The 23,787-nt window shown below is 54.8% G+C and overlaps 2 protein-coding genes across 2 annotated transcripts; one reads left to right on the top strand and one right to left on the bottom strand.

Moving 5' to 3' along the window:
- Positions 1-15,037: 15,037 nt before the first annotated feature.
- LOC115915548 lies at positions 15,038-18,010 on the bottom strand. Its single transcript, XM_030969022.1, has 8 exons — positions 17,563-18,010; positions 17,349-17,423; positions 17,156-17,233; positions 16,162-16,215; positions 16,048-16,083; positions 15,916-15,960; positions 15,589-15,732; positions 15,038-15,502 (listed from the first exon to the last, which is right to left on the bottom strand). The coding sequence occupies exons 1-8, from the start codon at positions 17,897-17,899 to the stop codon at positions 15,201-15,203; spliced, it is 1,071 nt and encodes a 356-aa protein (XP_030824882.1). The 5' UTR covers positions 17,900-18,010; the 3' UTR covers positions 15,038-15,200.
- Positions 18,011-19,509: 1,499 nt separating this feature from the next.
- LOC115915811 (killer cell lectin-like receptor subfamily G member 1) lies at positions 19,510-22,886 on the top strand. The gene is made up of 6 exons (XM_030969504.1): positions 19,510-19,558; positions 20,009-20,119; positions 20,615-20,698; positions 21,742-21,890; positions 22,121-22,224; positions 22,691-22,886. The coding sequence occupies exons 1-6, from the start codon at positions 19,510-19,512 to the stop codon at positions 22,884-22,886; spliced, it is 693 nt and encodes a 230-aa protein (XP_030825364.1).
- The last annotated feature ends 901 nt before the right edge of the window (positions 22,887-23,787 follow it).

A 23,787-nucleotide genomic window follows, 5' to 3' on the forward strand; every position in this document is an offset into this window, starting at 1 on the left:
GGGTTTTAGCCAGGAGAGCTGCCTGGGAAGCCTGGAGGAGCCACACACCAGCTCTGCTAGACTCTGCTTTTCTGGGCAGCTGGTGCAGCTCAGAGCTCCCTCTCCTTTTAATTAAACCAGCAACTGCATTTTTCATCTCAAGGACAGGCCACGCATCTGACCGCACTGCCCAGGGGGGAGCTCAGCCAAGCGGCCCTGGAGGGAATCCAGGCACTCTCTGCCAGACCAGCTCGTCCCTGGGGGCCCGTGGGCTGCCTGCTGAGAGCTGGGAATCACCATTCTCACCTCATCTCCCAGTCCCAGGGCGGGAAGAACCCCATTCCCCTGCCTAGCTCTGGGCACAGCTCAGTGCAAGTGCAGAACACACAGTACTGCAGGACAGGAAGAGTCTTTGCTCCCTGCTCCAGGCACCAAGCATGGAGAAGCAGTCACTCCTGTGGGACACCCAGCACAGGGGCTATGTGTGCCTCTCCCACCTCTCCCTGGGACACACCATGGGGGACTCCAGTTTCCCTCAGCTACCTCCCCTTTGTGGCAAGGTCATGCCTTGTGTCCATGCCTGTGGGGCTAGTGAGCTTTTCTGTCATGGTTCCCCATGGCCTCCAGCCCCTGCCCCTTGAGGAGGCACTCAGGGTGAAGGCTGGACTCTCCCACCTTCCCCTCCTGCTCAGAGAGTTGGGGTCTCTGTGAGTCCCACCCTCCCAGTGTAAACAGCTTTCCCGATGTTCCATCCCTGCCTCTGCCAGGCACAGCAACCACATAACCATGGCAACAGTATCCCTATAACAGCCAGGTACATCTGACATCCCCATGGCAACCAACTCCCGGAACAGCCGATGAGGAGCTTTGCTTCCTCGGTGCTGGAGAGGGATGGCGGGGATTCGAGCCATGCCAGGTCAGGTGCTGGCAGGGACCTGGGGACACACACAGCTGGGTATAGTTTTTGACTCGTGTGTGGGGGAGCATAAGTCTCTGTCAGCCTCTGTCCTGACAGGTAGGATGCAGTGGACACAGGGGATGCACAAGGAGGCAGCAGCCCCGGGAGCAGTATCACCCTGATTGCTGCATCCCTGCTCCATCCTGCCTGGGCTGTCAGTGCCATTGTGCCAGCGTTCCCTGCTCCAGCACGAGTTTCTTGGAAATATGCATCCCAAACACTGGTGGTGTGCTTCCTGCCACAACCTCCTCCCACGCCAGCCCCCGTTAAAGAGGTGCTCCGCCTGTTGCCCTCACCCTGCCCTCCTCGGGGGCTGCCAGAGCCTCCCACCGCTGCCCGCCCAGCGCCTCCTGTCCGCGCTCATCACCCAGCAGCCCTGACGCAGTGTGTCGTTGCAGATGGCAATTGCATGCCATGCAACTTTAATGTGTCAGGCCTGAATTATTGAGCCCTGCAGCAGACTGCGCGCACGCAGGCAGCACCCGGCATCCCTCCTCCTCCTCTCCCTGCCCGCGTGTGCCTGGTCAGGAAGCAGAGGGTGGGGGCTGGTGAGAGGTCCAAGGTTTTGGGGTCTGTCTGGGTGCACAGGGGTGCTGTGCCCCTCGCTAACCGCCGTGGCTGGGAGGTGTGGGTGGAAGGGTGGGCAGGAGTGTCACCAGATTTGTCACCTGGGGGTTGGTGAGTCCCCAGGCAGGTGTGTAGGGAGGGACATGGTACCCTGCTGTCCCTGCCTCAGCATTTTCTCCCTGTATCCTCATGAAACCCCGGGTCAAGAGGTTCCCACAGATCCCCTGGAACTGCCCTGGGAGTCCTCAGCCCTCCTGCTCACTGTGCCGCCAGACCCAGGGAGGCAAAGCCTTTGCACCCCAGCCAATGTAAATCCCACGGTGGATACAGACAGAGCTTGCTCCCTGGCCGGACATGGCTGTCACTGTGCTGCTCCGGGGATGATGAAGGGCTCAGAGAATGCCCTGGCTGCTCTCTTATTTTTGCAGTTTGCCTGAAGCACCCTGCAGCCACTCGATGATTTTCTCATCAGAGTAGCAAGGCTTGACTGCCCTCCCCACACAGCCCCATCCATCACCCTCGCCTGGCACCACCGTGCAGCTCACAGGCACCAGCCCTGCCTGTCCTGCTCAGTCCCTGGCTGTCCCTCAGCCCTGCAGGCAGTGCCTGCACCGTGGGCAGCCTGAGGGAGCAGCTCTGTGCATGCAAAGGGACCCTGTTTTCCCTGGGGGAGCCCATGCACAGCCTGCTTGCTCACCCCTCCTCCTCCCCGTGCCCTGGCTCCAGGTCTCATCCTCCCAGCTGCCATCCCCAAACTTCAGGGGAGGGGATCAGGGACCCCTCAGAGCTTCAGCCCCAGTCTGCTGCACGCTGGGTGACAAGCAGCTGGGAGCCAGGCACTCACAAGTGGGAGATACACTGGGAGAAAATCCAGCTCCAGTGCCCTGTTCCTGGGAAACACCCTGCCGTGGATACCTGTCCCACAGAACTGAGACAGAGCTGAGCGTGGCAAAGTCAGCCCAGAGCAGGCACAAGGGGGTGTCAGGGGGCCAGGGCACGGAGAGCCAGCATTGTCTCAGCAGCACATGATGCCACAACACCTGGAGGAGTGAGGGAGCACAAGGGTGGCAGGGCACGCCCAGCTTGGCATCAGGATAGGGGGGCAGGGGCCGTGGAGATGAGGGACAAAGGCTTGGCTGTACCCACAGGGACCAGAGCATTGCAGAGGGAATGTGTCAAGGGACAAACAGCAGCTACCATGGTCACATGGCTGGAAGGGAGCAGCAGACAGGAAAGGGGGACACTGAGACATGGGAAATCAGGAAAATGTGCTGGTGATGCAAAGCATCACGATTTTCAGCTGCTGCTAATTGAGTTTCTTGGAGAGGTTGGTGGGGAAACCTGCGGGGGGGCTGGACTCAGGACTTTATCCCCGGCAATTTAGAAGAGGGCTGCTGAAGACCTGCTCTGTCGAGCGGAAAAACCACTTGAGTCGTGCTTAACTTCATCAAGGGAACTGCATAGAAATCAGGGAACTTGCTAAGAGAAATTAATAGAGCAGCCAGGGGGGCAGACTGCCTGCAGACAGCATGAGAACCGCTCAGATCCGCATGCTGGAGACTTCCAGTAAATGAACACGTCCTTTAACAAGATTTGCAAGGCCAGCATGGCCAAGGAGCGGAGTGAGTAAATGGGTGGGAAAGGTCATCCCTCAAGGAAGGGAGCTGTGCCAAAATGAAGAGCACATGAAAGGGGGGGAAGGTTACATGAAAAAATAGAGCAAAACAACCCGCAGAGAGCCTTTGAGGAAGATCTTGGCAACAGTTTAAAATTGCAAATAATTTTGCAGTGCTAAATTTGTTAAATTGTTGCCATAGCAATGAGAGTTTGGGGATGTCCGGGGTGCATCAGAGTGCTGCAGCTTAGATTTACCCCTTTGGATGAATCTTGGGGTAGGATCTGTGAGTCCTGCCAGCTCTTTCTGCTAGGACAAGGAAGCCAAGTGTTTGTATCCCTGAAGCAGGCATCTACGGCCCACAGAGGGGTGATGCTGAAGAAGCAGCCTTGGCACATCCTGGCTGGTGAGCAGAGGAAGGGCTGGGATTGCAAGGACAAAGTCTACGAGTACAAAATGCAGCTGCACTTGCTGTCAACTGGTAGGAAATTAAGGCAGTTGCTCTTGTGAGAAATCAGCCTTGCACCAACAGAAATCAAGCTGTTACATCAAATGCAATCCTGGATAAATTTATCTTAAGAAGCAAGCCTGCAGAGGAAGATAAAATCGAGTTAGCAGAGGCTGAGAACACTGTCCATAGACGAAAAGCCACTGTTCCCTTTATGGCTTGCAGATTAAAGTTTTCCCTTAAAAATCATTTCCCCCCACTCAAACACTACCACTAAAATTTCCCTTGAGCCCCAAGTGCTAGGCAATATGTTGTTATGTGTGAACAGAGCTCTCAATGGAGCCTGCATTAGAGAAATCATATTGAAGCTTCCTGTTGGACTGAGAGAGGCGCCTACAATGGGAGGAATATTACAGATTATTCTTACTTTACATAAATATGCTTCATCACCTCCACAGCTAAAACACAAGGCTCTGCGTTTTGAAGAGGAATGTTTTTGGCTAAAATTAAATGGGCTTGGAACAAGTGCAATCCAGAGGCTCCTGGCTCAGCAGGAAGGGAGGTAAGTCCCTGAGGGCTCCGTGTGCCAAGTCCTCCTGAGCAGCTTTGCCCCAGGGCTTGCCTGCAGTCAGCAAATCTCCTGCCAGCACAACCGCAAATCCCAGATGAGCCCATGAGGATTGTTGTTCTAATTAACTAATGAAGCCGTCTCCTGTTGGGAAGATGGATAATCTGAGCTGGAGGCTTCCTCCCTGTGGTGGGGGAGGACCTGGAGCAACACCCACCTCCTCTCAAGGGACCTCATAAATGTTTGTACACCCCGAGGCTGTCGGTGCTGCAGGGACGTGCCAAGAACTCCCAGGCACAGCATCTCCCTGCACCCCGCCTTCAACCTGCCTTCAAAAATCCGTCTGACCCTGTCCTCTGTCTCACCCTGCCTTCAACCTGCCTTCAAAAATCCGTCTGACCCCCTCCTCTGTCTGGCAGGTCCAAAGGCGGCTTGGCTGCTCTCATCCCTGAGTTTTCACTTTGGTCTCATAGTTTTCAGGCAAATTGCAAGAGAAAAATTAACATTTGAGGAGGGTGAAGTCTCTGCAGGATCTCCCTGAGCTGCAGCCATGCACAGCACAGGAGGATCCACTTCAAAGGGAGGAGCCACTTCATTAAAAAAGAGAACTAGGGCTTTTGATATCAAGACAAACATCCTGATACACATCAAAGCAGCTTCCTCTCCTTGTCCTCAGACACCCTCTCCTGCTTCACTTAAGTTCTGGATTTTGGAATTACACCTCTGCTTAATCCATGCTGTGCTGCATCTCATCTGGATGGCTGTTTGGTGGGGGAGATTCTGGGTGCTGTTTTGTGGTGCGTGAGACCTTCAGGTCACATCCATGAGTCTAAACAATTCTGTCATTGCCTTCTGTTCCGCACATGAAGAACTAAGAACTGCTGGCGAAAGTGATTCCATTTCCATTGAAAAACATCATGATTTTAAAAGAAAGTGCAGTAGAGAAGGGGCCAAAGGCCAGCTGGGCTGCCTGAGAAGCCAGTGGCATCCATCCCTTTGGACACCCTCCCCGAGTGGCTGCAGGCCCCTCCTTGGGCATCCAGTGGCCTGGGAGAGAGGATTGAGGTGAGGATGCAGGGGTGGTGTGTGCACAGGTGCTGGGGGGAGTCACACCCACCTTGCTACACCTCTCCTTCAATATTGGGAGATTACGAGAAGGATTTCACAAGGCTCAAGAGCCTTGTCCTGTTCCTGATGCCAATACCTCGTGCTTTTGCTGTGGCCAGGGGCTTTGTCACGGTGGCCATTGGAGCTGGGCTGCAGGTGAGCTGTGGCCAGGAGTTCTGTGTACCCCTCACCAGGTCACCCCAGGCCTTGGGGCACTCTTTGGGACAGGAAGAGAAGTGGCTGATGCAGTGGGGAAGGCACAGGACTAAGCATTCAGTTGTTGGCAGCCAACTACAGACACAGCCCAAAGCTGCTCTCAGGGCAATCATTTGGGTCACGCTAGCTCTACCCCAGGTTTGTGAGGTGGGGCTGGGCTCAGGTGGGCACAGAGCATCACCTCCAGGTTACAGGGTGCTGGCTGGGAGCGAGGCACAGGGGCAAAGGGCTTGCTGCCACTGGCAGGTAACAGCTTTATTATTTCAATTCTTCTAGACATTGAACATAGGCTCTGGACATGGGGCAGGCCATGCAGGAGGGAGAGGATCAGGAGAGTGGTACAGCTTTGACTTGCTCCAGAATGGGTTAAAAACAAGGAAAAATCCTCCATTAAAAACAAGGAAAAATCCTCCCCCCAAGCCTCCACTACCCCAGGGATCATTCTAGCTGCCCTGGCTGTTTTGTTTCAGCTGCCCTGTCCAAGCTGCTGTGTGTGACAGAGGCAGAAGGAGTTTTATGCCCAGGCTGCCCAGAGCAGCATCCTCCAGGCCCCACGGCCACTAAACAGCAACACTGAAATCCTGCTGAGGCACACTGGTGCTTTCACTTGTATTTCTAGCCCGGAGAAGATCTTGCATGCCCCAGAAGAAGCCCACCCTTTATTCCCTGCGTTCTCCTGGCTGTCACTCCAGCCCTCAAGCGCAGACACATTGCATGTGCCTGGAGGGTGTGTGGGGGGGTCTCAGCAGGCAGGGCTTGTGATGGAGACCCTCAGGAAAGGCGAGGGCTGTGTCTATCCCAGACCCTCCCACACCTGCATCCCCTTGTGCCAGCCCCACACGCCTGCTGGAGCCTGCACGGCACCTCAGCACTCGGGGCTCGCTGGGGAGAGACTGGGGTGCAGCCCTGCCCCACCGCCCCCCGGCACCGCCCGGCGCTGCAGCTGGAGGGGAGCAGGGCTACGGGAAGCCGGGGGCGCGGGGTGTGTGCCGGCAGAGGCCGGAGCACAGGGAGCCGCGCGAGTGCCCCAGCCTGGCCCCGGCAGGACAGCCCCGCCGCCCGCAGCCCGCGGGTGGCGCGGCGGCAGCCCCTCGGCACGGGGACACCGCGGGGCGGCGAGGCCGCAGCCCCGCCGGGCCGGGCCGGGCTGGGCTCCGGACCCTCCGTGGGAACCCCACCGGGCATGCCCCTCCCGTGACGTCATGGAGCCCCACCCCCTCCCCGTTACGGCCTCTGCGATTGGGTGGTGCGCCCGGCCGGACCCGCCCATCCTCTCCTTTCTGAGTTCCTATTAGTCGCTGAGCTGTCACTCCAGACAGGCCACGTCCCTCACGGGCAGGCGGGGAGCGGCGCCCCGGAGACCGCGATCCCTGCGCTCGCCCCGCACCGCTGTGCGTGCCCTTGGCACCGCTCTGCGGCCCAGCACCCCTCACTGCACCCCCTGCCCCCCTCACTGCACCCCCGGCACCCTCCTGCACCTCTCACTGCACCCCCGGCACCCTCCGCTCACTGCACCTCATGCAGCTCCAGGCACCTCCAGTGGCCGCTCACTGCACCTCACTGCAACCCCCCGGCACCCCTCACTGCACCCCCTGCGCCCTCCAGTGCCATTCACTGCACCTCACGGCAACCCCCCGGCACCCGTCACTGCAGCCCCCTGCACCGCTCACTGCACCCCCGGCACCTCCAGTGCCACTCACTGCACCTCACTGCAGCCCTCTGAGCCTCTCACTGCGCTCCTGCACCGCTCACTGCCATCCTCTGCACCCCACACTTTCCCCCCACTGCTCCCTTCAATGTACCCCTCACTGCACCCCTCATTGTACCTCCCTGCGCCTCTCACTGCATCCCTGACCGCTCCAGTGCTGCTCACTGCAGCCCTGGCACTCCTCACTGCAACCCTGGCAGCTCCAGTGCCGCTCACTGCAGCTCACTGCAGCCCCCAGCACCCCCCACTGCACCCCTGCACCGTTCACTGCCAACCCCTGCACTCCACACTTGCTCCCCAATGCCCCCTTCAATGCACCCCTCACTGCAACCTCACTGCACCCCTCATTGTGCCCCCTGTGCCTATCCCTGCACCCCATTGCACACCACTCCATGGAAATCCCGGCTCCCAGTGTCCCACATCGCTGTGTCCCACTTGCACCTCCGTTGCTATCCCCTGCACCCCGACCTGCAGCACCCAGGACACCCCACATCCCCCATCCCCAGTCCTTGCTGCAGCGCCGCCCTCCTCAGCAGCCAGCCCCCTCCTGCAGCCCCATCTCAGAGCACCCCTCACTCCCTTCACCTCCTGAACACAGAGGGGACAGCCCACCCCACTGCCCCAGCACCCCAGAGCTGAAGGATTGGTGCTCTGGTGCCCCACACACAGGGCACACAGGAGTGGGTGTAGACTCAAGTGAGGAGCATGGCAGAATGGCAGGGAGCAGGCCAGGGTGTTGGGGAGTGTGGTGGGATCATGGGGATCACAGCAGGATGACTGGGAGCACGACAGGACAATCAGTGGAATGATGGGGGGCACGGCAAGGTCAGTGTGGAGCACGGACAACCACAGCCCAGCCATTGCAGCTTCCCCAGTGCCAGCAGCAGGGCTCAGGAAGGGAGATCCTGCCTTTCTCTTCTCTTTGCCTGCCCTGATAGGTCCCAGGAAGAGAAATCCGGGGCAGAGATGTTTGCAGGCAGCGGCCCCATCACTGTGAGGCTTGGGGCCAGAGCTGCTGGCCAGCAGCCAGGCGGCTTCTGCTCCTGCTTGGCAGCACAGAGGATGTTTTGTATGCAGTGGTGGGAGCACCATGCCCACCAGGGCTGGCCCTGGTGCCAGCAGCCCCCACAGACCCCAGCTCCCTGCCCACTGCATCATGAGGCCTCTGTGCCTCTGTGGCATGCCTTTCTCTCCCACCCAGGGTGCACAGCTGGTATGGGATGAGGGACAGTGCCGGGGGGTCACGGGCCTTTCCAGCACTACCTGCCCATGTTTCTCCCCTGCTAGATGATGTCTGGGCTGTGATGTTGTTGCTCACTGCTGCTGTGACACCTGCTGTCCCCCTGCCACTTTGCTGTTGTGCTCCTGGTCCCTTTCCACAGCTTGGCCACATGTGGGTGCTCCAGCCAGCTGCTGTGTGCACCTGGAAGACGTGGGGTGCCCTGGTGTGAGAGTCTGTCTGAAATCCTGCATTTTTCTGCCTCACGATTGCCAAAAAGACCACCGTCTGTAACAGGAGAGTGTCTCTCGCAAACTACACACACCTAAAAAGGGCAAATCTCATGCTCAGTTGAGTGCTGTGGCTACGGAATTGTCACAAAAGATTTTTTGGTGCAAAACAGGGGTAACTGAATGAACTAAGTATACTGGATTACTGACACTGAGTACACTGGACTGCTGGAACTGAGTAACACTGAACTGCTGTATTTTTGTGAAACTGAGTAAAACTGAACTGCTGTATTTTTTGTGAAACTGAGTAAAATTGAACTGCTGTTTTGTTTTGTTTTTTTTTCTAAGACTGAGTAAACTGTACTGCTCTATTTATGTAAAACTGAGTTGTCTAGAAAGGGAGGGACAGACCTGAGAAACCAAACAGTGCCTTCTAGACAAAATCGTCCCTCCACTTACACACGGGGATGAGGGGTGGCATAGCGCTGGCTGAGTAGCTTTTTCCCTGTTGTAAGTACTGAACCCCTCAAAAAGGAAATATTGGTGTGTGTGTGTATCCAGAGAGACAAAGGGGACACTGAAAATCTATATCATTGTGTAATTTAAGCTTGCAGAGCAACTCTCTGGTATAATTCCAGTCCCTTTGCACAAAATGAGCGAACACCTAAATCAGAGAGTAAAAGGTGACTTTTACTCGTTGCTTGCTAAATACAATGCAAAGCCGTCACCTGGCGGAGAAACTTGGGCGGAGAACAATTGGTTTAATCTGGAAAGTGTCATTGATAGAGTATGTTCTCTGCAACATGAATCAAAATTCAAAATGGGCAAAAATAAGAATATTCTTTGCTCAGTTCTGGGAGCCTGCCTCACTTCGGCAATAGAAACTCGCTTTAAGCGAAAAAGTGGGGAAAATGCTATCATAGACTCCCTCCAAAACCTAGTTGAAGTTTTGCAAAAACAATTGGATGAAGAAAGAAAAGTAAACAATTTGTTACAGGCTGCTTTAAGAGAGGAACACGTTAAAAACTCACAGAATGCAGATTCCTCAAAAGAAACAGAGGAGAAAGAAACTCCTCACATTAATCAAAATTGCCCTCAAAAGGAATTAACTCTGATGAAAAATTGCGGGAAACACTGCTGTAATAACATGAAACCTCTAATTAAAACAGAATGCAGCTATATCAATAATGAAGATCTTAACCCGCACAAAACCACTGAAGAAATCCCGTACACTGCTACCAAAATAACAAAACTTGCAAAGCAGTACGGGCTTCTCCCCCAAAAATCTGAAACAGAATACGTATGCCAACTGTCTCTCACTGGGAGAGATCAGATTCTTTTGTCAGAACAAGAAGCCGGTGGGCTTTGGGGACATGGGGTGTTCTTAACAGCAGCAGACAGACACATCCCATGGTCCCTAACTCAGCACACAGCTCATTCAGCAGAGGGGCTTAACCCCTTGGAAAGGAGAGACGCTTTGGTCAGTACCCCTGACCAACTCCAGGAAAACATTCACAAAGCTGACTGCCTGCAAATAATTCATGAAAAGAAATTAATTCCTAATTTTGAGTCACCAATGAAATCACCTGTAAAGCCTGAAATTACCTCTTTAACTCAAGGGCTTTCAGAAACACTTAAACCTACAGCAATTCTCCTTCAGAAAACCATAGTAGCTATGTCTCCTGTAGAAAGACCAGATAAACTTCCTAGTTACCAGAATGACCCTTTTGTTCCCCTTTCTGACTTGCTGAGGAAAAGAATAAAATGGGATTGGACTTCTTCCCAGAAGAAAACATTGCAATTGCTGATTTTTGAAGTGACAGCACAACAAGCACAGGACCCTATCCACGCTACAGATCCCTTTCAGGTGGAGTGGGGATTTACCTCCTCACAGCCTCCAGTACACATTTGGCTGTGGAGTCCTGAGGGTCTGACAAAGCCTGTTGGTTTTTATTCCCATGGTTTTAAAGATACTGAGAAAAGGTGTAGTGTCTGGGAACAGTTGTTTGTTGTTGGCTTGGCTCTCAGGGAGGTGGAAGAGAACTGGACGATCCAAGAATCTGGGACCTTGGGTAGCAGTCAAAACAAACCTGCCTCTGTGATCAAAGCCTCCTCTCTGCCCCACTCCTGCTAACAGAGAGGGAGAAGACAGTGCTCAGGTTGAGGAACTGTTAACTGTTTGGTGTATTTTCCAAAGTGAGGGACAAAATTATTTTCTTGTCTGTATTTACACCAAGTCCTATGCTATGTTCATATTTGGGCCAGTCCAGGCCGATGCTTTTAAAAGAGCTGCAGGAGATAACACTGTTAAAGCAACACAAGGATGGTTTGGGATTTTCCTAAAACCACAGGAAATTCAATCTGATAATATTTCTCACTTTCCTGTCAAAGGAGTGCAGGATTGGGCAGAAGGTGAAAAGATTAAATGGACTTCTAACACCTCTTACTATAGATGGGGGGTAAATGAGTGCCCCAAAATCACTGCTTTTTGCCCGACAGCTCCAAGCATAATTTCTTCACTACAGAGACCAGATGATTTCAAGAACCCAGCACATTACACTGGGCAACCTGTTTTTGGTGGACCTCCTGTCACTATAGGAGAAGTACCACTGCTGTTCAAAACCTCTCTGACAATTCCACTGTTCTAACCCTTTCTGCCTCTTCTTGGCAGAGTCTGTTGTGTTTGCTTTTACAGAAGAACTCCGAGGGACACGAAGACCTGATAAACCAAGATAACACTAGAGATGGACAACAGAAATAATGTTTTCCCTTCCCTTTCTGTAACACCAGGTGATGATATTACACATAACATGTAAATTAACTGAACTTGAATAAATTGGCTGCCACAATTAAAGATTTGATCAAATTACAGCAACCACTGAAGTCATTCTTATCGGCTTTTGTGAACACACCAGTGGCTGCTATCAAACATATTCCTAAATTGAGAGAAAGTAAACATAAACGATCACAATTTGGTAGGAAGGCACTTTCCCCACAGAAATTCAGAAAATAGTCTGGGACAGTGCCACTGACTTTGAAAGAGAATTCCAATCCTGGTGGAACCTGGTGAACTTTACCTATGATCCTGTTTCAAACACAGCCACTGCTTTTGTTTTAACTGTATACAATGCTTCTGTACATTTGGTTTTCCCTGTTATAATATTAAAACTGAATTACGATAGAGCTATTCTCTATCTTTCTGAACATAGAGAATGGGCCCATCAAATTATTAAGAAATGGCAAACTGTTAATTTGGAATTTTGTATTGCCCGAGAACAACAAGAGTTCATCTGTGAAAACAATGCAATAATAGCTCAAGGCAATTGCAAAATATCTGTCATTTTTCTGTGCTTGTAGACGATGTTGTAGTAGATACAAAGCATCCCTTAAAATTTCTGTGCTTGTAACTTTACTAAGATTTCAGGATGTGATTTCTCTTATGAAGTTACAGTCACTTCTCACTACCTATTGCAATCCAACTACACACTGCTCCACAAACTGATGCCTACTCCTATTGGGATGAACCTTACCCTGGTAAGACAACTACTGCTACATCAGGACCTGATTGAAATCCTCGAGAAGATCAAGGAAAGCGGACAGAAGACCCTGGTGACTGTTCATCATGATGTGGGACAAATACACCGAGTCATGGAGAGGGTAAAACAAGATGCCAGGCGCAGTTGGTGGGATAGCCTATTTGGGTGGTCCCCTACTGTCACAGGTGTCCTGAACAGTGCGTGTCATCCCATTGTTGCCCTTTTGATTCTGATTGCATTTAGTTTTATCTTTTCAGCAGCCCTACTTGTGATGAACTGGAACATGATGAGAAAGCTGAAGAGATTGACGACTATAATCAATGCCCATAGCCTAGCTGATGTCCTCTACACAGTGGACATCCCCAAAACAGCTGATAGAAAGCAGTTATGAATGAATCACATATACTTTAGAGCAATTCTGATTCTTGAATATGACTTTGTTACAATTATTTTTTGATCTGTAGTAAATTGTTTAGAAAATAATCGTAAGAATTAATACTTATGATTTGTTTGCTATGTTTCTAAAATTATAAATGATATTGTCATAATTAATTAATCATCTTTTGAAACTGTTATATTTATTTGTTGTTCTTGTTGTAATTATTTGTGATTAATTTTTAAATTGATAATATTGTTATAATCAATTAATCATTTTTTGAAAATTGTTAAATTGATTATACAAATGATATTGTTTAAATTAATCAACTATTTTTTGAAATAATTTTGAAATTGTTATAATATTAATCAACCATTTGTGACAATTGTTATGATAATCAATATTAATTATGTTTGTTTATTGTTTCCCTTTCTCTCTCTTTTTCTTCCTTCTCTCTTTATTTTTCCCCTCTTCTTTCCTGACATCTTTATTTCTTCCGGGTTATGCTACCGAAATGCGACGAGTTCCGATCACCAGCAGCACTCCAGAGTTCTGCCGATGAAGATCCCTCAAGACAGTCGTGAGTCACGGGGTCGTGTGAGAGTCCGTCCGAAATCCTGCATTTTTCTGCCTCACGATTGCCAAAAAGACCACCGAAAAAACTGTTGAGCCAGTGCAGGGTGGAGAAGTTATGTGCCTCTTAGTTACCTGTCTCCATAGGTAATTACCTGTCGACTTCATGGGACATTCTGCCCCCTGATTCCAAACAATGGATCTGGACTCCCCGCCTCTCGACCTGGCTGGCTTCGGACTGTGCAAATGGCCCCTTTCCAACAAGGAGACCCCCCCTGGCCTGCCTTCAACCATCGTGACAAATAAACAAAGGTGCGGGCTTCTTCATCGACGGATCAAAACAAGAAGACCCTGTACCATCAGACCCCCATGTACCTTCTTGTAAAGACTGGGACTGAACTACCAAAACTTGCCCCCCCCCAGCTCGGTGGTGGGGAGGGAGAGCTGTGCTGTTGGGAGGGGGGAAAATTGCCCAGAACTGAAGCGCGAGCACTGAAGCACGAAAACAATGGTTCCTGCTGATAACTCTGTGTACCTGTACCCCGAGTTCTGTGTTCTTCCCCCCTTTTCGTGATTTCGGTTGTGAAATTGATTCCCTTCCCCCAACGAACAACGGTATAATTAGGGTCCCAGAACAGCCGTCCCCTCGAGATCTCCCCAAACCTGGTACCCTGCTGAACTTCTGACGGCTGGACCGCGAGAAGCAAGACCGCGGTTTTGGTAGCTATAACCCATATCCTTTTTCCTTCCTCCCTCTTTTCCTTGTCTTTTCCTCTTCTCTCTGGTTCCCCCCTTTCACCAACGCCATTCTGTTGTGATTTTCAATAAAACTGTATCTGATTTGTTGCTGTAAATCCTCTGTGCCTTATTGGTTATTTTTGCACCAAAAAATCAACCCCGCCATCTGTACCCCCCTGGGTCGGATCGGGACACCTGGCAAGCTCCTGGAAGATGGTGGAGCAGGCAGTGGGCCAGGGTGTGGGGTGGAAAGGGCAGGAGTTCAGGGACATCTAGCTGGGGAGCTACAGGGACACATACTGCAACCTCACCCTGAAGGTCATGCACGGCATCCAGGCAGTGATGAGCAGATCCACCATCCATACATCCTCAGATTGGGATGACAACTCCTTCAATGTGGACTGCTTGCCCACCTTCCTGGCTGGGCTTGATCTGGCATGGACTGGCCTCTGCACAGTGTCCCTCCTCTTCTGGGAGAAGCAGCAGGCCACCTGCCAGCCCTCCAGCATGTGGCATCTGGCATGGCACACCATTACACCATTTTCATGATGTCCACATGATGTCCACTTCCTCTCCCTGGATGCGGCAGAGATTCTGGAGGCAGACAGCACACTGCCCCATCTCCATGGAGGCTGTGCACAAACTGGTGAAGGTGGGGGGTCCAGGTGTGAGTCAGAGGTCCCTTCTCTAGGCACACACCATGGTATGTCTGCAGCTACTGCTACCTGATGATGATCCCTGTACTGAAGCAGGAGGATCCCTCCTGGAGCAGGAGGGCCTCACCAGCATGTGTGGCAAGCCCAGGCTGTGAAAGCCCCAGATTGTCCCCTGGAAGAAACCTGCCAAGGGCCTGGACACTAAGGAACCGTGGCTGCTGCACACGCTGCCTCCCCAGCACAGCATCACCCACCCCAGCCTCTTCCCCTGGAGAGGGATGTAGCCTGGGCTTCCTGGCCTCCACTCCTGGCAGTGGTCCTGCTCTGCTCCACAGGGAGCAGCACATCTCCCAGGAACGCATGATGCCCACCCCAGGCGCTGCTGTAAAGGGTAAAAGAAGTACAGCTGCCCTGTGCTGTGTGGGCTGGGAGTTTCTCTGAGTCTGTAAATAGCTGAGTTCCCCTCATGCTCATCTCAAAAGTGAGAAGGGGAACATTCCTCGGAGAGGGGGAAAGAATTGGTCAGTTGCCATTGCTGGTAGAAAAGCTATTTTTAATTTTATTAAATGTTTCTCTAGTATAAACTTTCAAAATATCTGGAACCTCTGATATAAAGATTTGTGCCATGGCTCTGTAGCAAAACTGTTGCTCCTGGGGCCAGTGATGGTGGCACTCAGGGGGGGATGCACCTGGCATCAGGGGACAGCTAAGGTTCCTCTTTGTGATCTGGGGAAGTGTGGGGAGCACAGAGGGAGCAGAACACTCCGGAGCCACCCTCAAAAAAGGGCATGTGGGGGACACAGTGGCCAAGGGGGCCAGGATGGGTCTGTGGCCGGAGCAGGAGCTGCAGGGTCTCGCCCACCTGCACGAGGCTGTGGGAGAGGAGGTGGAGGTGGGAGATGGTGTCTCTGGCCAGGCTCTCCAGTAGTGCCTGCTGCTGCCGTGATGTCTGCAGGATCTGCACCAGCTGCTGCTGGACATTCTGGAGCAAGCCTGCCACGCTAGACCCTGCAGTGAGAGAGGGGTCAGTGGCAACTCACCATGGCTCCAAGAGCTCCCTGTGAGGCTGCCGTGGAGCTGCAGGGAGCACCCACCCTGCAGGCTTGTGTCTGATGCATCTTCACCTGCTGCTGGCTGCTCACTCGTGGCTGCTGTCCCATGGGAGCCTGTGGCTGCAGCAGCCAGCGGCAGCACTGGGTTTCCTCTTCCCATCTCCAGGGACGTCTCACCAGGAAAACCTGTCACGAAAGCTTGGCATGGAGCAAGCAACAAGAGTGATGGAGACACCCAAATTTAGCCTGACTACGACACAGAGCCCTGGGAAGGCACTGCCTCTGGGAGCCCGTGCCCTTCTCACTGGCAGGACAGGATGGAGCTGTGTCCTGGAGCACGCGGACTCACTCAAAGCTGGAGACACTTACTGGCCTTTCCCTCACTTCCTTCCTGCTTCAAGTCAGTGGGACAGCCTGGAAGGAGAGCAGACACAGCCTGTGAGCTGCAGCCACCTCTTGCACCAGGGCACACGAGCATGGTAGCTGGGGCATGGTACTCACCCAGGAGGGAGACGGGAGAGAAGCAGCAACCGGTGTCTGCAATGAGAACCATATCAGACCCTGCTTGTGGGGCTGAGGGATTTACTGGGCTGAGCAGGGCAAGGAAAGCCTTACGTGGCATGGCAGGGGCTGTGGGTGGCACTCCAGCAATGTGTTCCTCACCAGTGGCTGGGAGAAAGCAGAGAGGAGAGATAACGCCTTCTGAAGGGACCTGCTGGTGGACCACCACCAGCCTGGGGTCTGCCCGGCTTGCCTCGGCCAGCCCCTCAGCCTGATGTGCCCTAGCCACAGCTCCAGAGCGCCCTGCAGGGCCCCAAAGCACTTCAGAGCAAGGTACAAAAGCAGGAGTCATTCACCCACCACTGCAATGCAGCCACCTCTGGGCTGGAAGGCAGCAGCGGCGGAGCAGCACGCAGCAATGCTACAAAACACACTAGGACTGGAAGAGAAGGAGAATCCCACATCCACTTGAAACTGCACGGGGAATTTGGGGAGACAGAAGGTAGTTACCCAGTGTGGGAAGATGGCCAGGGCACCCATGGAAACCAGACTTGGGCATGTATCCTGCATCACCTCATGGCCAGATCCCCAGGAGTGTGAGCAGTGAGGGGCCTGCAGGTGGGTGGGCTGAAGGGCAGGGGAGCTGCAGGCAGCTCTGGCCCTCACACACAGCCCAAGCTCATCTGAAGCTTTATAGTGTTACCGGGGCAGTGAGGAGCCAGGAACTGCTGAAGGGAAAGGAGTCACATGCCCTGCAATGGCACCAGCCATGAGATCCCTGTGCTGTATCAGGGCCACTGCCCCTTCCAGACCTCTCGCCTCATGATCTGCCCTAGGCAGCCAGCAGCCTTGCCATGCTCTCAGGCTGGTGCTCCCTCCTACCCTATCCCAGCCATCCCCATCCCCACATGCTCTAGGGCTGGTTTGGAGCCAAAGCCTGCAGAGACAGAAGTCCAAACACACCCATTGTTCACCATCCCCGCTGAGGGACATGTGATGGATCCCCTGATCCTCTCAGCCTCCCATTCCCACCATGCTGGCATGGGCTCGGGCTGGAGCCATGGCTGGAGCCATACAGCTCAGCAGAGCAGGGCAGCTCAGTACTTACGGCTCTCTGGCTCGTCCTTGACACGCTGCAGCATCGGTGATAGCAGCGTGCTGGGGGCGTCCCCGCCAACGCCGTGCTCTGCAGGCGGGCAAGGGGTGCAGAAAAGAGCTTCAGTAACTGGGGAAACAGGGGTGTCCACCACCACCTCGCAGCCAGGACAAGCCCCACTGCAGCTGCCTGAGCCCACGGGTACCTGGTGGCTCTGGTGAGGATGGAGAACGTGTGGCAAGGGTCGGCCGGCGCCTTCTGGAGGGCAGCTGCGCCACGTCTAGGGGAAAAAGAAAGACCATCAACAGACTCTGGGTGTTCACATAGCAGCAGCGCTCCACCAGCACCCCACGTCCAGCCACCCTGCTGAGCCCACACGCCCGTCCCCGGCACCCACTTGGCATCCTCCAGGCACCCACCTTGCATCCTCCGTTCGCCAAACACGGGCCGCCCCGCCGCCTTCCAGATGATCTTCATGGCTCTGTAGTGCGGGGGCAGCAGGGCCGAGTGCTGTCCTGCCCTGCGGCGCGTCTCCCGCTCCGAGTGGAAAGCCTGCTTGAGCGCCTTCCACTTGGAGCGGCACTGGGCCACGGTGCGCCCGTAGCCGACGGCCGCCAGCCCCCGGGAGATCTCCCGCCACAGCGCCTCGTTGGGGCGCGACGTGGAGGCCATGAGCAGCGCGGCCTCCCCCGAGCCCCACACCAGCGACAGCAGGCGGCTGACCTCCGCCTGCGTCCAGGCTCGCCCGCGGGGCATGCTGCCGGCCCGCGGCGGCGCGCCCGGGATGGCTCGGCCGTGCGCTCCTGGGGACGCACCGGGAGGATGCCCCGCCGCGGGCGGCACCGGGAGGCGCTCCGGGAACCGCGCCGGGAGCTGCGCAGGCAACGGCCGGGAGCCGCCCCCGTGACTGCCCCGGGAGCAGCACCGGGAGCGCCACCGGGCGCGGCATGGAGCATGTGCAGCCCCGGGAGGAGCCGCTGGGAAACGTAGTCCCGGGCGAGGCATCCTCCCGGAGCGGGGTCCTTGTGTGCCCGCCGGCTGCCGGGGTGCGGGGGGCTGTGCCGCTGCCCCGAGCGAGGGCACGGCACAGGGGACCAGCACGGCGGCCCTGGAGGCTGAGGCGGGGGAAGGAGCACCCCAACCCTCCATTTTCCAGGGCTGAGATGCAGCTGCAGCCACATGCAAAAAAAGGGGCTTGTAAGCAAACATCCCGTGGCCTTGCAACTTGGAGAGAGGGGCATGGGGATGTGTCCTGTGTCCCAAGGATACCCAGTCTTCCCTTGCAGTGCCTAGGGCAGATCAGACTGAAACAGCCACGCTTGTTCAACCTGGAGAAGAGAAGGTTCTGGGGAGACCTTAAGCAGCTTTCCAGTACCAGAAGGACTAAAGAGAGATGGAGGGTGACTTTTTGCAAGGGTGTCGTGATAGGAGAAGGAGAAACGGCTTCAGACTGTCAGAGGGCAGGTTTAGCTTAGATATTCATCACAGAATCACAGAATTTCCTGAGTTGGAAGGGACCCACTGGGATCATCAAAGTCCAACTCCTTGCCCAGGACAATCCCCAGCCATCCCCCCGTGTGCCTGAGAACAGTGTCCAAATACTTCCTGAACTCTGTCAGGCTTGGTGCTGTGATCACTTCCCTGGGGAGCCTGTTCTAGTGCCCAGCCACCCTCTGGGTCAGAAACCTTTCCCTAATATTCAACCTAAACCCTTCCTGACACCTGTCACTGGTCACCAGAGAGAAGAGATCAGTGTCTGCCCCTCTGCTTCCTCTTGTAGACTGTGATGAGGTCTCCCCTCAGTCTCCTTTTCTCCAGGCTTGAACAAACAAAGTGACCTCAGCTGCTTCCCATATGACTTTTCCTGTTTTAGGAAGAAATTGTTATGAAGATGGTGAGGCAGTGGCACAGGTTGTCCAGGGAAGGTGTCGATGCCCGATCCCTGGAAGTGTTCAAAGTCAGGTTGGATGGGGGTCTGAACCACTTGTGAGGGTGTCCCTGTCCTCGGCAGGGGGCTTGGAAGGACATGTCCTTTAAGGTCCTTTACAACTGCCTGATGTGGCTGCCTAGCCCAGCCCTGGCTGCATGCTTGAGCCAGCAGCCATTCCCACTGCTGGCTGCCCCCAGGCCAGGAGTGTGCGGTTCCCTCCTGCCGGGATTCCGGGATGCTGGCCCCAACAGGGCCGCCCCTCGCCCCCAGTGCATGGCAGCCCCACGAGCCCCCCGGGTTTTGTGCCAGGTGGTGCCTCTGGGGACCCCACCAGGAAGTGACACTTTCCATTTTGCATCACAGCCGTCTCAGAAGCTGGGCTGGGAAAGGGCTGTCACTGCCCCTGTGGGCTGCAGAGCAGGAGAGCACAGAAGGGATGGACGAGGGTGTCATGTATGCCGACCTGCGCTTTCCCCCCACACCAGGTAATGGCCCCCCACTCTCTCAGTGGGTTCCCTGCCCTCCTGCCACCCCTTGCCTTCCCCAGAAATGTCCTCCCAGTCCTGCTCCCCCCACTCCCTCTTTTTGGGTGTCCTCTCTCAGACAGCTCCTCTCCAGCTCTGTTGCAGATGCCTACTCTTGGGGTGAGGGCAGGAGGGGCTCAAAGGCAGGGAATGCCCACTGCACCCCCATGCCACAGCACAGACACTTGCCCTCTGCTCTCCACACCAGGCGTTGCGTGCAGGGAGATAATTTCTAGGACAATCAAGCTGCTGCAAACAGGCTTTTCTCCCTCACTTTTCTCAGGCTCCCCCAGTGTCTCCTGACATTCCACCTGGGATTCACAGACATTTCCCGGCTCAAGGCTCCCTACCGCTCCCTCCAAACTATCCCTCCTCCCCTCCACCCTGGTCTGTTTTAACTCCTTTTCTCAGCTCCTCAGCAGCGAGTGCGCCTGCCCTGGTGCTGGGCAGCCCTCAGCCTGGGTCTCCTCTCCCTGACGCTCCTACTGGCACAGATCATCCTTGTCAGCCTGAGTTTCCACTGTAAGTACCAGCCACGCAGTGCCCAGATCTCCGCAGAGGGGGCCCTGGTGTCAGGGCTGGCACCACAGCACTTGTGTCCCAACAGGGTGAGCTGTAGCTTCCCCATGGAGCTGGGTGCTTCTGCTTGGGGCTGAGGGCACCGTGGGCTCTGGGGCAAGCAGGAGAACTGGTGAGGCAAGACACCACCCACGCGGCTGGAAAAGGAAGCTGGGGCGACAGCGTGGGCTTGGGGAAAGCCACTCCATCAGGTGGCAATGAAAGGCGGGAGGGAGGGCACTGATACTGATACTGAAAGGCAGCAGCACTTTCCCCGAAAGCCTGCTGCATGCAGGGCTCCCAGGCACAGCAAAGTCTGCAAGGACCTTAGCTTGGTGTAGCTCAATCAGGGGGCACCTCACCCGCAGCCACGAGGCTGTCCTGTGGGGCAGGACACTGGGTGCTGCGGGGAGCAGGAGCCCAGAGTTGCTAGGACACAGCTGTGCTCTTCTGCTGCAGATTTAGTGCAACAACAAACAAGATGCACAGACGGTCTCTGGAGAATAGAGGAGAGCCCCAGCTATGGGAAACAGACACAGGGAGGTAAGAGAGCCTGGTGGGCTCCTGCATAAGGTTTGGAGAGGGCCTTACTGCTGCTTTCAAGCAGCAGGATCTGTCCTGTTGCACGGAGAGAAAAAAACTCTACAACTTTTTTAAGTTATAGGGCCGGTATGTTTATTCAGTGCTGGATGCAGGCCAGAGAGACAGAGAGACTGCTCTCTTTAAAAGGGCATGCGCACCTTTGCGAGCCCCAGTCCTCCCTTTTATCCCCCTTTCAAATGCATATACATACAATTTCACAATAGGCTCATACATATTCGTTTCTATGAATTTCACAGTGACTTTTGCTCTAATTTTCATTATCAGAAGGAATTTCTTGTGTCCCTGTCCTGTTCCCGCAGTGTCTCTGTTTTCATTTCACTGTCTCCTCTTTATCTTCTTGTTTTTTATCGAAGCAGCTTTTCTCTTTGGCCTTGACACAGAAAAGCACCTTTTACCCTTTTTGCTCTAGGGGGGATTTTACCATATCTCAGTCCCTACTCGAGGATGTTTCCCTGAGCTCTCTCTCTACATATTCCTGCACCTTTACTGCCTGTCCCCCAGCTTGGGGTGTGGAGCCTGCCCCAGCACTGCTGAACAGGCTGAACTGCTGAGACCCCTTTAGAAGAGATGACCCCAGACAGCTCAGTGTTACCTGGGCACACCACCAGCACCAGGCTCATGGATGCCACCAGCATCCCTGTGCCAGATGACATCAGCCTCTGGTGCAGCTGAAATCTTATCTGAGCCCCCAGCCCCCTTTGTAAACTGTGCTTGTATCACCTCCCCAAACCTGCAGCTCCCCGCTCTGCTCAATGCCAGCATGTTCCTGTAACTAGCCCCTCTTCCCAGGGCTCTGGGGCTGGAAAGTTGGAGCTGGGTTCACAAACGAGGGCAAATGCAGAGTGGGGGAAGACGTGGGGCAGACATGTGAACATGATGGATTGGTCGGTACCCTGACTGCCCACTGTCACTCTCCTGGTCCCTGGGGCTGGTGGCAGCCCTGGCCTGCTGTCCCACCCCACCTGGGTGTTTCTGGTGTGCAGGGCAGTGCCAGTTTTGCCCGGTTGGCTGGCTCTGGGATGCAGGGCAGTGCTACTACTTCTCCTCTGCCAGAAAGAGCTGGGAGCAGAGCAGAGAGGACTGCTGCTCCAGAGGGGCACAGCTGGTCACCATCCAAGCCAACAGCACCCTGGTGAGTGCACCCTGCCAGCTCCCTGTCAGCACTGGGCTGTCCTGGTGGCCACCTCACGGTCCCTCAGCAGGCACAGCATTGTCTCACCTTCCCGGCTCCTGTGCCCAAAGCCTGGCACAGCACCCAGGCAGGGAGCTGGCAATGCTGTGGCCGTACAGCACAGCCCCATCACTAACCTGTGGCTGGGCTGGGTGTCCCCAGGGGCTCACATGGTTCCTCTCCTGTGCTAGGCGTTCCTGGTGCGCACAGCTAACATGGATGCCTTCCATGTGGGGCTGAAGCAGGATGGCTTCAGGTCTGACTGGAAGTGGCTGGATGGCACCACGCTGGAATGGTGAGGCTACCAGCTTGTTCCCAGCTGGGTGTGCTGCAGGCCCATCATCAGGGCTTGGCCTGGTGGTGGGGACAGGCATGCAGGGATGTGATCCAGATTTTGGCTGCCTCTTTTTCTTCCCAGGGCTGCATTGGGGCATTTTAGGAAAGGGGCATTTTTAGCAGGGGCCTGACCCTGGTGCCCACACTCTGCCTGGGTTTGCAGGGGATTCTGCAAGAGCAGGGTCCCAGTTTGGTCAGTGCTCAGCCCTGCTAGGATTGAGCTGGGGGTACTTTGTGAGTGATGGGGCTGGGGGCATCAGGGCATGTGGCCTAATTGGGAAGAGGCTGGTGGGAGACTGTGCCCCATGGAGAGGGTGAATTTTGCTCCAACAGCATCCCTGTGCCATGTCTGGTCCCTGGCTGCAGGAGCTGCTGATGGGACAGCCCCAGTTCCATTCCATCTCAGCCCACTCTCTCCCTTGCAGGATCTTCCCGGTCCAGCGCTACACCAGGTCCTTCCAGGCCTGTGGCAGGGTGTCAGGCTTGGGACTTTTAGGTGGTGCCTGCACAGATGCCCTCAGATGGGTCTGCAAGCAGAGTGCAGCCACTGTGCAGTGGCTCCAGTCCTCGCCTCCTGCCTTCCTCTGGGGAAACACCACCTACAGCTGTGTGAGGCCCTGATGGCAGGGTGACCGCCAGCCTGTGCCACCACCCTGTGCCCTGCCTGAGCCCAGGGCATGGGCATTCCCAGGCTCTGCTGCCTCCTGGCACAGACCTCTTTACCCTCCTGAACTCTGCACTTTGCCAATAAATTCTGCCAATATCGCAGCTGGCTTTGGGGTGTGGGGGTGGGAGGATGGAGGTGCATCCTCCAGCTCTCAGACTCGGTGGCATCACTCACAGCTGGGAAATTGCACCCTGGGGCCAGGAGCCAGCATTGAGCCAGCAGGAATCCAATCATCCCCATGGCCCCATGGCAGTGTTCAGCAACAGCTCCTGTGCAGGCTGGCATAGGTCCCGTGAAAGCTCTGGGCTTTCTGATCCTGCTGGTTTCCTGGGGCTTTTGCTTCTTGGGTCATGCTGCTGAGAGTGACCCTTTGCCTCTGCATCCCAAAGAGGACTTGGGCTGGGCAGCAGCTTGTTTGCTGGTGCCTGCCCAGTCTGAAGAGGTTCCAGCAAACATCCTCACTTTGGGTGATGTGTCAGAGCCTAAAAGGCCTGCTAGGGCTTGATTTGGAGTTGTTTGGTCCCAGAGGCTCTTTTGTTTTTGGTATAGACCATTGGTTTCTCCAGCAGCCTGCAGCTCTGGCACAGACCTCGCTGGGACTCCCTCCCAGCACATGCAAAAGACCAAACCCCACAGCCAGGGCAGCCTGTCAGCCTGAGCAGCACTGGGACGTGCAAGGTGGTGCATGGGGAAGGGTTGCCCTGCTGTGCCCTGTACCCAGGGGCTTGGGCTCTTCACAACACAGAGCAGGAGGGAGGTCATTCACCCCCCACCCCCTAAAATGAGACTATGTGCAGGAAAAAACAAAGACTTTTTGCAAATAAAGCAACTACTTCTGCTTTTGTGCATATGAAG

Source organism: Camarhynchus parvulus, chromosome Z (genome assembly GCF_901933205.1).
Source record: "Camarhynchus parvulus chromosome Z, STF_HiC, whole genome shotgun sequence".
NCBI lineage: Eukaryota > Metazoa > Chordata > Aves > Passeriformes > Thraupidae > Camarhynchus > Camarhynchus parvulus.